The sequence below is a fragment of the Panthera uncia genome, chromosome E3, assembly GCF_023721935.1.
Source record: "Panthera uncia isolate 11264 chromosome E3, Puncia_PCG_1.0, whole genome shotgun sequence".
Taxonomy (NCBI): Eukaryota; Metazoa; Chordata; class Mammalia; order Carnivora; family Felidae; genus Panthera; species Panthera uncia.
In genome coordinates, this window is record NC_064815.1 from 26,812,113 (window position 1) to 26,825,915 (window position 13,803).

General features: G+C 57.8%; 2 protein-coding genes across 5 annotated transcripts in view; one reads left to right on the forward strand and one right to left on the reverse strand.

The window, feature by feature from the left end:
• FBXO24 (F-box protein 24) overlaps window positions 1-3,135 on the reverse strand; it is an 11,405-nt gene extending 8,270 nt beyond the window's left edge. The window contains exons 1-2 of one of the 2 annotated variants that reach the window (XM_049638844.1): window positions 2,916-3,135; window positions 1,830-1,979 (exon numbers count right to left, since the gene is read on the reverse strand). In XM_049638844.1, the coding sequence (XP_049494801.1) occupies window positions 1,830-1,868 (39 nt within the window). In that variant the 5' untranslated portion in view covers window positions 1,869-1,979; window positions 2,916-3,135. Of the gene's footprint in view, window positions 1-1,829; window positions 2,165-2,915 lie in introns of those variants that run through there. The other variant, XM_049638843.1, reaches the window with a different exon arrangement.
• Window positions 2,301-13,497, forward strand: LRCH4 (leucine rich repeats and calponin homology domain containing 4). 3 transcript variants are annotated; one of them, XM_049638840.1, is made up of 18 exons: window positions 2,301-2,612; window positions 6,148-6,292; window positions 6,461-6,587; window positions 6,980-7,085; window positions 9,095-9,231; window positions 9,377-9,492; window positions 9,635-9,734; window positions 9,979-10,069; window positions 10,160-10,236; window positions 10,369-10,430; window positions 10,541-10,675; window positions 10,807-10,875; window positions 10,992-11,104; window positions 11,235-11,318; window positions 11,531-11,616; window positions 11,750-11,887; window positions 11,983-12,060; window positions 13,393-13,497. In XM_049638840.1, the coding sequence occupies exons 1-18, from the start codon at window positions 2,393-2,395 to the stop codon at window positions 13,495-13,497; spliced, it is 1,989 nt and encodes a 662-aa protein (XP_049494797.1). In that variant the 5' UTR covers window positions 2,301-2,392. The 3 variants fall into 3 exon arrangements, with proteins under 3 accessions (XP_049494797.1, XP_049494796.1, XP_049494798.1); XM_049638839.1 differs by lacking the exon at window positions 13,393-13,497 and adding an exon at window positions 12,375-13,022; XM_049638841.1 differs by lacking the exons at window positions 2,301-2,612; window positions 13,393-13,497 and adding exons at window positions 3,383-3,524; window positions 12,375-13,022.
• The last annotated feature ends 306 nt before the right edge of the window (window positions 13,498-13,803 follow it).

Sequence of the window (13,803 nt, forward strand, 5' to 3'; positions counted from 1 at the left end):
CCCCCCCCCCCCCGTAGTCAGCTCCCTGGCCCCCGTTCCTGCTGCCTTTCCCACACCATGTCCCCCGCCTGGGCTTGGGGGACCTCTGGGGCCCCTCAGCCTTCTAGGCCCCTCCCCCATGGAGTCTGGGAAGACAAACCTCTCTGTGACCTCACTGTCCAGCCACTGTGACCTATTTTCCCCAACCCTGCCAGGATTTTCTTAGACAGTTCCTGGGTTCTAGCTTGGCTCTAGCCACCCAGTGGCTCATGGGATATGCATGAGCCCCTCCTCCAGGAGAAAGAAAGTGTGAATGACTGCTAGATGAGGCCTTTACTTTTGGAGCACAGTTGTGAGGTTCCTCCCCTTGAGGCCCTTTAGCACTCTGCTCTGTAGAGAAACACCGGTGAATTCTTCATATCTCAGCAGGCCAGGGCCTCCAGGGGATTTGTATAGACTACGTAAGAGGATGACAGTATAAACTACCTAAGAGTATAAACTACCCCCCCCCCAAAAAAGTATAAAAAATATAAACTGTTTGACAGGTGAGGAGGAATGATGACCCTGCTACACTCGCTTAGAGGGAAGCATGCACTAGATGAAAGTGGGAATAATTCAGCACCGACTCTTTAGTCTTACAAAAACACATCCAAAAGCAGATTTCCTGGGACAGTAACATCAATGCATGTATGAAGGACAACCTATTAAGGTGGAAGAAAGGGATAGAATTACTCTGAAAGCATAGGGTATCTCCCAGGGTCTAAGCTTTTAACTTAGTCTTATGGGGAGAGAGGGCCGCCATATATGAGAAACAGCTGGAGTTCAGGGTATGTCTGTCCAGGTAGGGGCAAAGGATCTACACCAATAAACCAAAGGGAGTAACCGGCTCTTCCAGGAACGCAAAGGAATCCAATCCTGGACATCCAGCCCTCAGCTGCCTAGTATTACAGACTTTCCTTTACCGCGCCAGCTATCAGTCAATCACCCAAACTCCCTTACTCATGGGGACTAGTAAACAACTAGTTTGAGACACTGCGGATGGAACTTTAAGGATTCAATACATGTTTAGGAAATCTCAACCTCTGAGATGTGATTCACAAGAACCTTTAGTTGTTTGTGATCAGGCAACTATTAACGTGGTAAATGGACTATGTTAATGTGTTAGGTCCTTTTGCCACCTAAAAGGACGTTAAGATCCCTTAGCACACAGAAAAAGGATCCTCAGCTTCCTCTTGGGTCTGGGTCCCCACTATTTCAGCTCAGGAAGCAAAGGAGACGGTGCGAATAGAAAATGCCCACGTAGAAGTCGCTGGGAAACCGGGCTTCTGCTCTAGCCAACTCCTCAACTTCCCTCCGCCTCAGTTTCCTCATTTGTAAAACGGCGGGCTTCTTCCGAATGAGATGATCCCTTATGGACTAACTCCCCTCCCCCGCCTCAGGTCCTGTCATCACAGTTCCCGCCGGGGCGCGCTCCTCGAGGTAGGCTGGCCAGCCGGGCGGTAGTTCTGGAAGCTCTCCCGGTCTCCCGTAACCCTCCCTTCAGCAGCTGCCTTGGGCATCTCCAGTCTCTGGGAAGCCCCCCGCCCGCCGGAGCTCCGGAGACCGCCGCAGGGCCTCAGACTCCGCAGCCGGAAAGGCCTCCACGGTCCCTTCAGTTGCGACGACCCCCTCCCTCCCCGCTGGTCTCAGGCTTCGCCTTGCACCCCACCCCCCTCCTTCACGCCCTCAAAGCAGGCTCGCTCCCTAACATTTGCAGCTCGCACTCGCCTCTCCAGGCCCTGCACTGTTCCCAGCCGGCCCGACCGCCAGCGCTCACGTTCTTTAACCTCCGTCTCAAAGATCTAGCTCACCCGCCTCCTGCTCGGCGAAGGGACCGCCTTCTCGCCCATGCTATTGGTAGGTACAGCCGTCCCTCAGAGAAGAGGCCGGGCCAGGTTCCCTCCGGAAGATTTAATTGGCCTTCTTGACAGTCACTCGCCTATATCCGGCTTGCGATTGGTCTCCGTTGGAAAAAAAAAAACCCGAGACCCGGCTTGAGGTCTCGGCCTCTATCCCTTCTAGTTGAGCACCGGCGTCCCCGTCTCCTGGTTAGACCTGATTGGCTCCATCTCCAGCCCTAAGCATTGCGATTGGACGCGGCTGCGCGGGGCGGACCAGCCTGGAGCGTCGGCCGTTGGCGAGAGCTCTATTCTAGCCCCCTCCCTTCTGTCGCCTCACTCCTGCGCTATAGTCTCCACCCCCCCGGCGGGTTCTGATTAGCCACTTCCAACGCGTCTTCGGATCGCGATTGGTCCGCCGTGTCCCTGAGCGCGTTTCCTCCCCCTTGAAGCGACTACGGCGGCTCCAAGGAGGGGGAGGGGGGAGGAGGGACGGCCGGTCCCGTCAGTCAGGCAGCGGGAGCCGCCGAGAGCGGATGGCGGCGGCGGTAGCGGCCCCACTCGCCGCCGGGGGTGAGGAGGCGGCGGCCACGACCTCCGTTCCGGGGTCTCCGGGTCTGCCCGGGAGCCGCAGTGCAGAGCGGGCCCTAGAGGAGGCCGTGGCCACCGGGACCCTGAACCTGTCCAACCGGCGCTTGAAGTACTTCCCCCGGGGCGCGGCCCGCAGCTACGACCTGTCAGACATCACCCAGGCTGGTGAGTGCACTCGGCCTAGTCCCGGGCTGGGACCCTCATTTGCATAGCCCCGCCCCTAGCTTGTTTCTCACCGGTCTCGGGAGTCTGGCCCGCCCCTTCACCTGACCGTCGAGGTTCTTGACCCTGACTATTTGCATACGCCTGCTAACTCCCCCTCCCCACTTTGAGAACTCCTGGACAATGAACCCATTTCTCCTTTGTACCGAACGTCCGGCGCCCTGACCGAGTGTTGTGAGAGTTCCCCGTCTTCTGCTTCTCTTTATTTGCCTTTCTGCGCACCTGTAGAATGGTCCCGCCCCTCACCTGGTTGGCTCATTTGCATGACCTCTTCAACCTCAGTTCTGATCGTTCCTTAAAGCAGCCCCCAAGAGCCCCTCTAATGACTCCTTTCTCTTTCTCCACTTCGTCTCCAACTCTTTCCCGGTTCCACCTAGATCCGAACAGCCGTAGGCCCCCCTGTTCCTTAGGATTCGCCCCTAACAACCTGGTGCTTCTGTTTACTGTGCTTATCGTCCCGCCCCCTGGCCCTCTCCACTCTTCACCCAGCAAGCCTATGGGAAAGAAGCAAATCTTACACCTCCCCTAACTCTTTTCTCCGCGAGCTCTTCCACCTATTATCCCTGACCCCCTTATCTGAGACTCCCCCTCCTTCTTGCGTGTGTGAGGTCACAATGGAGCCTGTGACCTCATAGGGACCTTAGAATTCCCATTTCAGTGTCTGCTTTCCCTAGGAGGGGAGGGACTTGAGGCAGTTGCTGAAAGGAAGGAAATCTTATCTCCTGGCATGGAGTTCTGGGAAGCTAGAGACTGTCCCACTGTCCTTCCACTCCTCCACCCCACAGATCACTCTAATCATGTCCCTCCTCCCCGGTGTCTCTTGATGGTGGGGTGTGGGGGACTCTACCATGACAGGTGAGTCAGGCTTCAGCTGCTCAGGAGGCAACAACCTATGACCCTGGGCTGGCAGCTGGGGGGTGGAGATTGGGAGTGGGCCAGAGGACCGCATTCCCGAAGCCCCACCCCAGCCTAGCCCAGGGGTGGGACTTGGGGCTGGCTGAGTGTCCTCCTGAAAACACTGCTCAGGGACTGAATGCATTTCTCCTCTAGCAGGTGCCTGTTCACCTGCAAACACCCAAGTGGACACAGACACTCTCTTTCCTCCACTGTTCTGGGGAGAACCAGTTTAAACCTCTCCACTTTTCTTGGGTTGCTGGGGAAACTTACTTGCCCACCATGCAGCAAGTGAGTTCAGGGAATGGGTGAGCCCCAGGAGCCATTCCTCTCCCTCTCCGTCTCCCCCAGCCGCCTAACCCCCAAGCTCCAGATTGACCTCAGCAGCTGTGTGACACTCGCCGTCTGTTCCCTTTCCCCTCCCCCTTGCTTGTTTTTTGACAAAGACCAAATGTTATTCTTTACTTCCTTAGGGCTCTGTCTCTGTGAGTGGACTCCTGGGGAAAACTACCAAGAACTCCCTGGCCCCTCCCAGCTCCTACCCCCTCCCCGCCTCCTCCCCCAGCATTCCGGCTCAGGGTGCAGGCAGTTAGTTCTCCTGAGTGAGTTTGTGTGACGAAGTGGGAAAATCCCAGCTTACTGAGGACCTCTCCCTGTCCTGCTCTCCACGCAGAAATCCTAAGTCCTTTCTGGGCCCAGGTTGTAGGCCAGGTGGAATCTGTCTTGTCCAAAATGTTCTCTGACCCTGCTCCCCAAGCAGAAGGCTTATAGTTTGGAGTGGAAAGGGGAAGTAACAGTTGGGGTTGCCCATACCCTGCCCTCCATACCTCCTTGCCCTCCAACCCAGACTAAACACTTCAACACTCCGCCAGATTATCCTGAGCCCTCCGCTGCTTTCCCAACTCTTTCTGCCCCACTGTTTTCTCTGCATATTTCCTGTGGCACAGGTCTCCGATATCCCTCGGACTCTGTTCCTTGGGGCCCCTGAAAGTAGGGTGAACCCTGAGATGGCGGGGAGGGGCCGCCCTCACAAAGGAGAAGTGCAGCTCATTCTCTCACAGACCACATCCTGTGCCTCCTGTGCCCTGCCTCCTCCAGGCTGGGCTCCCTTCCGCCCCGAGCTTTTGCCCCTTTTGCCCCTGTCGCCGCTCAGCCGGCTTGTCCTCTCCACCCCCTTCATCCATGGCACCCGCGCTTGCACACACATGCATTTGGGGATGCAGGGAGAGCAGGCAGGTGGAAAGTGAGCGGAGGAGGCCTGCATCTGGCCCTCTCACCCTCTCCAGAACTTGGGTCTTCTCCCTTGACAGGTCTTCTCTCTGTGCTCCGGGACTGTGAGCAGAGAGGGAGAAAGAAGGACCCCTGGTGCCTCAGGCTGTCACCGCCCTGGTAAACATAGGGCCCACCAGAGAGAGAACCCGACAGCTTGTTTCTACTCCATTTCCTGTCGTGAGATTCGTTTCCTTGGGGGATATACCCCAGCTTCCCTCCCAATGGCTTTCGCTCACCCCTTCCTGGGGAGGGCTGTCTAAAAAGCTCACCCAAGTTCTGTTGCCAGAGACATCCCACAGCAGGCCCTGGGCCCCTCCCAGTACAGGCGAGGAGAGGAAGCAGAAATCCAGTCTTGCTTGCAGGGCTCTCAGCAATTACCGTCCCCAGACTGGCGGAAACCCCATGCCTGACTCCTTTCATTGGAGTAGCAAGAGACCCCTTGAGAATAAGGGGTGGTAAGAGGTTTTATCCTCTGTTCCTCCCTCTCTGCCCCTCACCCACACCAAGATCCTGCAAAAGAGCCGAGTGCCTGAAGTCTGGGTCAGTAAGAGAGGAAGTAGAGCGGGGCCGGTGGAGCTGGAAGAAGGTGGGAAGGAGGCCAGTCCTGAGCACAGTGTATCCTGATGGGAGGGACCCGAGGACTGTAGCTCCCACCTCCAGGTTGATCAGCTTGGCCTCCCTTCCTGGTCCCTGGGAGTCTGTTACTTCACAGACTCTTGGACCTGGCTTGCTGATCCCAGGGGCTGATGAAGAAGCGCTGTTGTCCAGTATGTCAGGAGCCTTATTTAATCTCTAGAGCCAGACTCTAATGGCCCTTGGTTTCTCCCCTGTGTTGAAAAGAGGTTGAGGTTGGGGAAAAGGCCCCTGAGGAGGGATGAGCTTTCTCAGTGGTCTCCCCCAGAGGTTGACAATATTCTTATCTCGAGCCTCCCACTCTATTACCTTGCTATTTTCTCTGGAGCACCAGCCCTTCTCCATAGAACAACAGGAATCACAAGAGTTCTAGAAGCCAGTTACCCTTTCCAGGATAGCCCTTCATTTGTGTACTTGAAGGCGGTGTTCATGTTTTGCTCTCCCAAGTCTGGGACCCTGTGGCCTTTGCCTTTCCTTTGCTGTTCTGGTAATGTGCTTGCAACATGCTCAAGTTTTGCAGAAAGCTTTGTTGTCTCCAGGGACCCCAGGTTTATAGGTCTGATTCTTCAGGTCCGAAGGGGAGGCAGACTTCTGGGCAGCTGGCTCTGGGAGAGTTCATGGTCCTTTTGTCCAGGGCTGGGTCTTTCCACAGCTCTCCTCTGATACTTGCTTCCCCTAGACCTCTCCCGGAACCGGTTCCCCGAGGTGCCGGAGGCAGCATGCCAGCTGGTGTCCCTGGAGGGCCTGAGCCTCTATCACAATTGCCTGAGATGCCTGAACCCAGCCTTGGGGAATCTCACGGCCCTTACCTACCTCAACCTCAGGTAGGAAGGCGTGGCTGGGGAAGGGGTGCAGGGTGGGGAGCTTATTCTTCTCAGCCCCAAGTCCCAGTGCACAGTACCCTGAGTCCCCCTCCTGGTGACCCTGAAAAGAGGGCAACCCTGGGATGCCATGCCTGGGGAGTGAGCCCACTGCCTTTCTCCCCTCCACAGCCGAAACCAGCTGTCATCGCTGCCACCCTACATCTGCCAGCTGCCCCTCCGGGTGCTCATTGTCAGCAACAACAAACTGGGAGCCCTGCCTCCCGACATCAGCGCCTTGGGAAGTCTGCGGCAGCTTGTGAGCATAGGGAGCAGGGCCAGGAGAGGGGCTGTCGAGCCAGGCACCTTTGGGGGAAGCTGGGGAGAGGTGGGGACCACCTGGAGGTGGCCGGAGACAGGAGGCAGTTTCTGATGCTCTTGTTTGTTTGTTTTTTCTTTTTAATGTTTATTTCTTTATTATGAGAGAGAGAGAGAGAGAGAGAGAGAGTGAGTCGGGCAGAGGGAGAGCGGGAGAGAATCGCAAGCAGTCAGCGCTGTCAGCGCAGAGCCTGACGCGGGGCTCGATCTCATGAACTGTGCGATCATGACCTGAGCCGAAATCAAGAGTCAGCCACTTAGCTGACTGAACCAGCAGGTGCCCCTGATGCTCCTGGTCTTAGGGCTCCTGCCCTGCTTCTTTCCTCATTGCAGGATGTGAGCGGCAATGAGTTGCAGTCCCTTCCCACAGAGCTGTGTAGCCTCCCTTCCCTGCGGGACCTCAGTGTTCGGAGAAACCAGCTCAGCACCCTCCCTGATGGTAAGGAGAATGAGGAGCTGGAGGGAGGGCGGGGCGGGGGGGGCGTGCGGAGAGAAAGAGTGTGTGTGTGTTGTTTACATTGGAGAAGTCGCAAAGACTCTTCACAGAACATCGATGCCTTAGTTGCCTAAGGTTTTGCAGTGTGTAAAACAAATGAGAGAGAGTGAGCAGGGAGGGGCAGAGAGAAAGGGAGAGAAGGAGAATCCCACGCAGGCTCCGCACTGCCATCGTGGAGCCCAATGTGGGGCTTGAACTCCCAAACCATGAGATCATGACCTGAACCAAAATCAGGAGTCAGACACTTAACCGTCTGAGCCCTCCAAGTACCCCCTAACTTACTTGCTCTTAACCAGCAACCCTCTGAGGCTGGCAGACATGGGTTATTAGCTCTGTTTCACAAATGTGGAACAAGGCACAGAAGGGAGAGTGAGTGAGTGTGTTGGTACCCTGTAGAATCCCAGGATTGGAAGGGGCCTTCAGCATCACCCGGTGTCCTCATTCACCCAGTGGGAGCTCTCAAGTCAGATGATGCCCTGTACCTCCTCCCCGGAGATTGAGTCAGTGGAGCCACGTGCCAGAGCCCAAGCAGCCCCATTTGAACGAGCTAGCTGTGATCCACCCCAACATTTGATAGCCTTTGTTCCAAAGCAAGCACCACTGCCCTTAGCCAGCCAGCATTGTCGTGTGTTTCCTGTGTTTTAGGTGGGCGTCAGGTAGATGTGTGTGATGTCACTCAGATCTGGGGCCAACTCTTAAACTGTATTGGCTTCATGGGGAGAGAAGTGGAAGAAAGTGCTAGAACAGGACTCTTAGCTGCAGAAGCTGGAGGGAAGGCACGTGGCTCTGCTCAGGGAGTTTGAGGAAGACTTTGCCCCAGCGGCATGGCAGGAGCCGACCTGTGAAGGAAAGTTCTCCTTCCTTCTGCATCCCAGGCAAAGCATCCTGGGGCAAAGCATGTGGGTGGGAGGGAGCACAGTCTGGCAGGATGTGGTGAGAAAGGCAAGCCATGGCCAGGTGAGAAAGACCTGAGCCTTGTTCATCTTGTTCTTAAAGAACAAGGGAGGGAGTCAGCTGGTCACCCATTTTCTCTGAGCTCCCCTTACTCCTACACTGGCTCTCTTTCCTTCTGAGTCAGTAGCAGTGTAAACAAGCATTTGATCAGGATGCTCTCTGGGCCATAAAAAAGACCCTAGCAAAATTCTCTGGGGACACAGAGGAAGGAGCAGGGAATTCTAACCTAAGTGTCTGGAAAGATTTTGTGGAGCAGGCAACACTTGAGCTGAACCTTGAAAGATGGACACAAAAATGACATTGTCCCAGCTGAGCAAACAGCAGGTGGAAAGATGCAGAAGCCAAGGGGCTGGAGGGTTGTTTGATGTGGTGTAAGGGTGGGCAGTGAGATGGGAAATGTGGGCTGAGCCAGATCATGAACACCTTGACCGTGCTGGGCCAGGGAGTGGTGATTTTTATTCTGTGTCTCTGGCTACCACTAATCCAACTGTGTGTGTTTGAGAAATAGAAAAAGGCACCCTTTTCTGTGGGTGGGCACAGCCTTGCCTGGGACCGGAAGGGCTTAGCTAGTGAAGTTCAGGTGGGATTGCAGTCCCTTCCTGCCTGGGTCCTTTGTGCAGGGCACAGGCCACTCACCCTCAGCAGCCTTGGCTGCAAGTCATGGAAGATTTTTGAGCTGTGCGACGTCACAGTTTGGTTTGGGTCTGTGATGGTCACTTGGGAATGGAGGAACGGTTGAAGTGTGCAGTGGGCAGGGTGGGGAAAAGGAGAGAAGCACATGAGATGGATAGGAGCTAAGGGCGGGGGGCCTGGAGGGGGCCATATTTGAGCAGGAAGGGAACCAGGTAGGTTGTTCCTGGGGAGTGCTCTCAGCCAGTCAGGGCATCCTGTGGTGGACCCCGGGGTGGCCAGCTGGCCAGAGCAGAGGGCAGAGGAGGTGAGCACAAGACCCTCCCCCCCTTGGGCAGGCTCCTGACTCTTCCCTCACCCACGCCCAGAGCTGGGGGATCTTCCTCTTGTCCGCCTGGATTTCTCCTGTAACCGTGTCTCCCGCATCCCGGTCTCCTTCTGCCGCCTCAGGCACCTGCAGGTCATTCTGCTGGACAGCAACCCCCTGCAAAGCCCACCTGCTCAGGTGAGGGGTGGGTTTGGGGTAGACCATGGAGACAGAGCTGAGAGTGGGTAGGCGTTGGGAGGTGGTTCCCTTTAGCAGCCAATCGGGATCTGGGGGAGCCCCCTTCCCTTCCCCTAACCCCTACCTTGTGCCCCCTTATACCTAGATCTGCTTGAAGGGGAAGCTTCACATCTTTAAGTACTTGTCAACAGAGGCTGGGCGGCGTGGGGGGTCAGCACTGGGGGACCTGGCCCCTTCCCGCCCCCCGAGTTTCAGTCCCTGGTAAGTTCTAAGTGGGAAGGAAGGACGCTCCTGGATACTTGCTGCCCCTTCCTGGCAGCATGGACTCCATGGGTGTTGGTGGGAAGATGAGAGGGGTCACTGCCTGATATCGGACTGACTAGCTCTCCCTGGCTGGCACTAGCCCTGCTGAGGACTTATTTCCGGGACGTCGGTACGATGGTGGGCTAGACTCAGGCTTCCACAGTGTTGACAGCGGCAGCAAGAGGTGGTCTGGAAATGAGGTAAGAGCCTCTTTTCTGAGGGACGTTGGGGGTCCCAGCCCCCGGGGAGAACCTCCTGAGCCAGGACCCTTTGCTTGGTGCCTCTGAATATCAGAGTGACAGTTGGTGGCTGGAGTGGTCTTCTTCCCTTGCCCAAGTTTCCAAGGAAGGGCTGGCTCAGCAGCAGACCCCAAGGGCCTGAACCCCATGAACCCCCAGCATTGCTGAGCAGCTGACTCCCATTTTTGCATTTCCGCATTTAAAGTCAACGGATGAATTTTCGGAGTTGTCCTTCCGAATCTCAGAGTTGGCCCGGGAGCCTCGAGGGCCCAGGGAGCGGAGGGAGGATGGCTCTGGTGAGTGATGGGTTGGGATAAGGGGACTGGGGTAATGGACAGGTCCCCGAAGGCTCCCCCCTGCTTGCTGACGTGCCCTGGCCTTTCCAGCTGACGGAGACCCTGAGCAGATTGACTTCATTGACAGCCACGTGCCTGGGGAGGACGAAGAGCGAGGTGCTGTTGAGGTGAGGGTCCGGCCCCTGTCCCTGTGCCCAGTAGTGTGCTGTGCCCTGTGGGACAGGAGAGCGGAGGGAGGGAGCCAGTACAGTCTTGGGGGAACAGATCCTCCCTCACCCCCTCTGCTGCTTTTTCTTTAGGAGCCCCGGCCACCAGAATTGAGCCCTGTGGCAGGGGACGGAGAGAAGGCACCAAACAGCAGGTACCCCAGAGCCACCTGAGCCGGCATCTCCTCCCTTTACCCCGTCACCCTACACTTTCCCTCCTCTCCTGACCCTGCTCTGCCTCACTGGTCCTGCCTCTACCCCTCAGGCGGGAGGAGCCTGCTGGTGAGGAGCGGCGACGCCCGGACACTTTGCAGTTATGGCAGGAGCGGGAGCGGCGGCAGCAGCAGCAGCAGCAGCAGCAGCAGCACAGCGGAGCGTGGGGGGCCCCCCGGAAGGACAGGTGTGGGCAGAGGGCAGGGGCGGGGTGGGGCTAGGGGGCTGTGGAAATGAGCCCTCGTGAGCTACTCTGTCCCTCAGGGTTTGCAGGTCCGCTGCCTGCACTGCCGACCCCACATCTCCTTTGCTTTCCAGTTTTGTGAAGCCGGGGGTCAGGGCTGCTGGCGGAGGTCCTGCGGCCTCATCCACTCAGGCCTCCTACAAGTATGTGTCCTCCCCGATTCCACCTCCCTGCGCCATCTCCCTGCGCCATCTCCCTGTGCCATCTCCCTGCACACCCTCCCTGGACCCCCTCTGATTTGCTGTGTGTCTGTCCTCAGCGGCATGCCCAAGTCCAGTGCCACCCAACTGGGATCTTCAGGGGGGCAGGGAGCCCCCCCGGCCCCTGCCACCACCCCTGCCTCCCAGGAGCCCCTTCCTGCAGCTGGACCAGGTTGGACAGGGACTTTGGGAAGAGGATGGGGGACTGTATAGGTGAGGGGGTGGCTGGGCCTGGTGGTCTGAGGGAAGCATGGGACTCCAGGGGGTGTCTTTCTCACCTGCCCCCTGGCTCTGGCCCCCAGCGACAGTGCCTGCTCCCCGGCCGCTCGGCTCCATTCAGAGACCAAACAGCTTCCTCTTCCGTTCTTCCTCTCAGAGTGGCTCAGGTGGGTTTCCCCCTGTCGCCATTGCTAAGCCAGCACTAACCCCTGGGCTGCGGTCACCCCTTCTGGCCTGGGAGTTCTCCAGTCTATTGTCCCTTTGTGTTGAAAATCCCCACAAGTACAAAGGCAGGAGATGTGGGTGCCAGACACGGTGACCCAGCCAGAAAGTCGGCAGTGGGTGGTAGAGACAGCCCACATTCCTCCTTTTTCTCCAGGCCCTTCCTCACCAGACTCTGCCGTGAGGCCTCGGCGACCCCCTCAGCTTCTGGACGAGAAGGAGCTGATGGCACAGCTGCGCCAGGTGAGAGAGGTGGGATCTGTGGGGGCGGGGAGGGGCTACTTCACACCCTGTGGGTGCCTTCAGGAGGATGGAAGGGGCGGGCCGGAGTCCCCACTGACCCTGACTGCTCCCCTGTCGTCCTCCTGCCCCCTAGGTAATGGAGTCCCGGCTGCAGCGGCCCCTGCCTGAGGACCTGGCGGAGGCTCTGGCCAATGGGGTCATCCTCTGTCAGCTGGCCAACCAGCTGCGGCCCCGCTCCGTGCCCTTCATCCATGTGCCCTCGCCTGCTGTGGTCAGTGGGGTCCCAGGGTGGGAAGTAGTGGATGGGGCAGAGGACTGCCAGGGCCTCTCTTACTCTCTTCTTTTTCCTCTCTCGCCCTCCTGCAGCCAAAACTTAGTGCTCTCAAGTCTCGGAAAAATGTGGAGAGTTTCTTAGAAGCCTGCCGAAAAATGGGGGTGCCTGAGGTATGGGGGCGGTGTTCTCAGGAACCCAGGGCCAGTCCCTACTATAGAGTGGCGATGTCCTGGGCTCAGCTGAGCACTCCGTGTGGATGGCAGGGTTCCATTCAAAGGGGTGTCTGCTCCCCAGAAGAAAGCACGTCCACAAGTCCCACTCCTGCACGCCTCCCTACCCTGCATGCTTCCATGCCCTGCACTCTGCATGTTGGTGTGGCTCAGGCCTTGGCACGTGAGGGCAGGGGGTGGGGAGGGATTGTCTTGCTGCTGCTGCTGACGTCTGCTCTTTGTCCTTGTCCATCTGTCCTACTCTCCCTTCCCAGGCTGACCTGTGCTCGCCCTCGGATCTCCTCCAGGGCACCGCCCAGGGGCTGTGGACCACCCTGGAGGCTGTGAAGCGGGTGGGGGGCAGGGCCCCCCCACCCCTCTGGCCCCCCTCTGGTCTGGGCGGCTTCATCTTCTTCTACGTGGTCTTCATGCTGCTGCTCTATGTCGTCTACACTCGGCTCCTGGGTTCCTAGGACCTGAAGTCACCCTTTCCCCTGCCCTCTCCACCTATTTCTATTTATAAGACTCCTGTGCAACCCCCATCCCTACCAGTGGTGCCTTCAGTCCCTACCAAAGACACTAGTGAACCCTCTCCCCTCACACACACTGACCTCAGAGGCCCCACTCTGGTGCCCCCAGACCCTGGGCCCCCAGCCTCTGGCCACCCTCCTGTAGCCCCTTCCCGTGCCCCTCACCTCTCCATGCTGATGGTGCCTTCATTCCCTCCAGGCCCTGCCCTGCCCTCTGCTCCCTCAGAGGGTAGATCTCAACCTTCTTCCTTGTGCCGTCCCCCTCCACCCCGGTCCCCCCACTGTTATGGGGAGCTAAATTATCTATATTTTGTAGAGAGAACTCTATATTTGTAGGAGTTGCAGGGGCCCAGGCTGGGTCCCTGTCTCTGTGTATAAATTGTACAGACCGTGGCCGCCTCTGTGTGTGTGTTTGCGTCTGCTCTTGCTGTGGCCAGGCCCAGCCCTGGCTGTGCCCCTTGGGCTCTGTGTGCCAGCCTGCCTACTCCAGCATTTCCCTCTGGAAATGACAGGTCTCTCCTCCCCTGAGCCTTAGCCCCCTGTGTCATCTCCCTTCTGTTACCTGCTGGCAACTTCCTTGCGTCTCATTTGTCCCAAGCCATGTCCAGGGTGCCCCTGACCTTTGCCGCCTCCACCTGGGCCATCCTGTCAGCCCTGTTTGCCCAGGCTTCTTTGGGGTTTCACCCACCCTGCTCCCAGGAAGGGCAGGGAAGCCGAGAGAACAGGGTGACATAGGGAACTTAACCCGGGCCCCTCCCCCCAGGAGTCCCTGTGCCAGCCCCATCACATCCTGGAAGAGGAGGGGGCCCCGGGAAGGGGCCTCCCTTACATCGCTGCTGTCGTCCACGCACTGCTGGAAAGGCCATAGGGTTGAGGAAGGGGCGCAGGGCCCCGACCTGGCCTGCAACCCAGGAACAGAGAAGACAGCCGTGCCCGGCTTCTGATTTCTAGCAAGGACTCTGGTGAGGGCGGCCTTGGGCCTGGCCCTGTTCCTTGGGCGCCCCTCGGCCCTCCCGAGGGGTTGGAAGCAGGCCCGGTCCAGCAAGGTGCCTGGCTGCCTCTGGGTGTGGCCAAGGGTCTTGTGTCAAGTGCAATAAAGAAGTCGGGCCCTTTAGGCTGCCCTCAGGTTGTGTGTGTGTGTGTGTGTGTGTGTGTGTGTGTGTGTTGTGTGTGT

What these genes read in the sequence shown, in the direction of transcription:
- LRCH4 (XM_049638839.1), top strand. Translation starts at nt 2,393, where the DNA reads ATGGCGGCGGCGGTAGCGGCCCCACTCGCCGCCGGGGGTGAGGAGGCG. An exon ending in CTTACCTACCTCAACCTCAG is followed by an intron (nt 6,293 to 6,460) that starts GTAGGAAGGCGT and finishes TCCCCTCCACAG; the next exon opens with CCGAAACCAGCTGTCATCGC. An exon ending in GGGGCCCCCCGGAAGGACAG is followed by an intron (nt 10,676 to 10,806) that starts GTGTGGGCAGAG and finishes TTTGCTTTCCAG; the next exon opens with TTTTGTGAAGCCGGGGGTCA.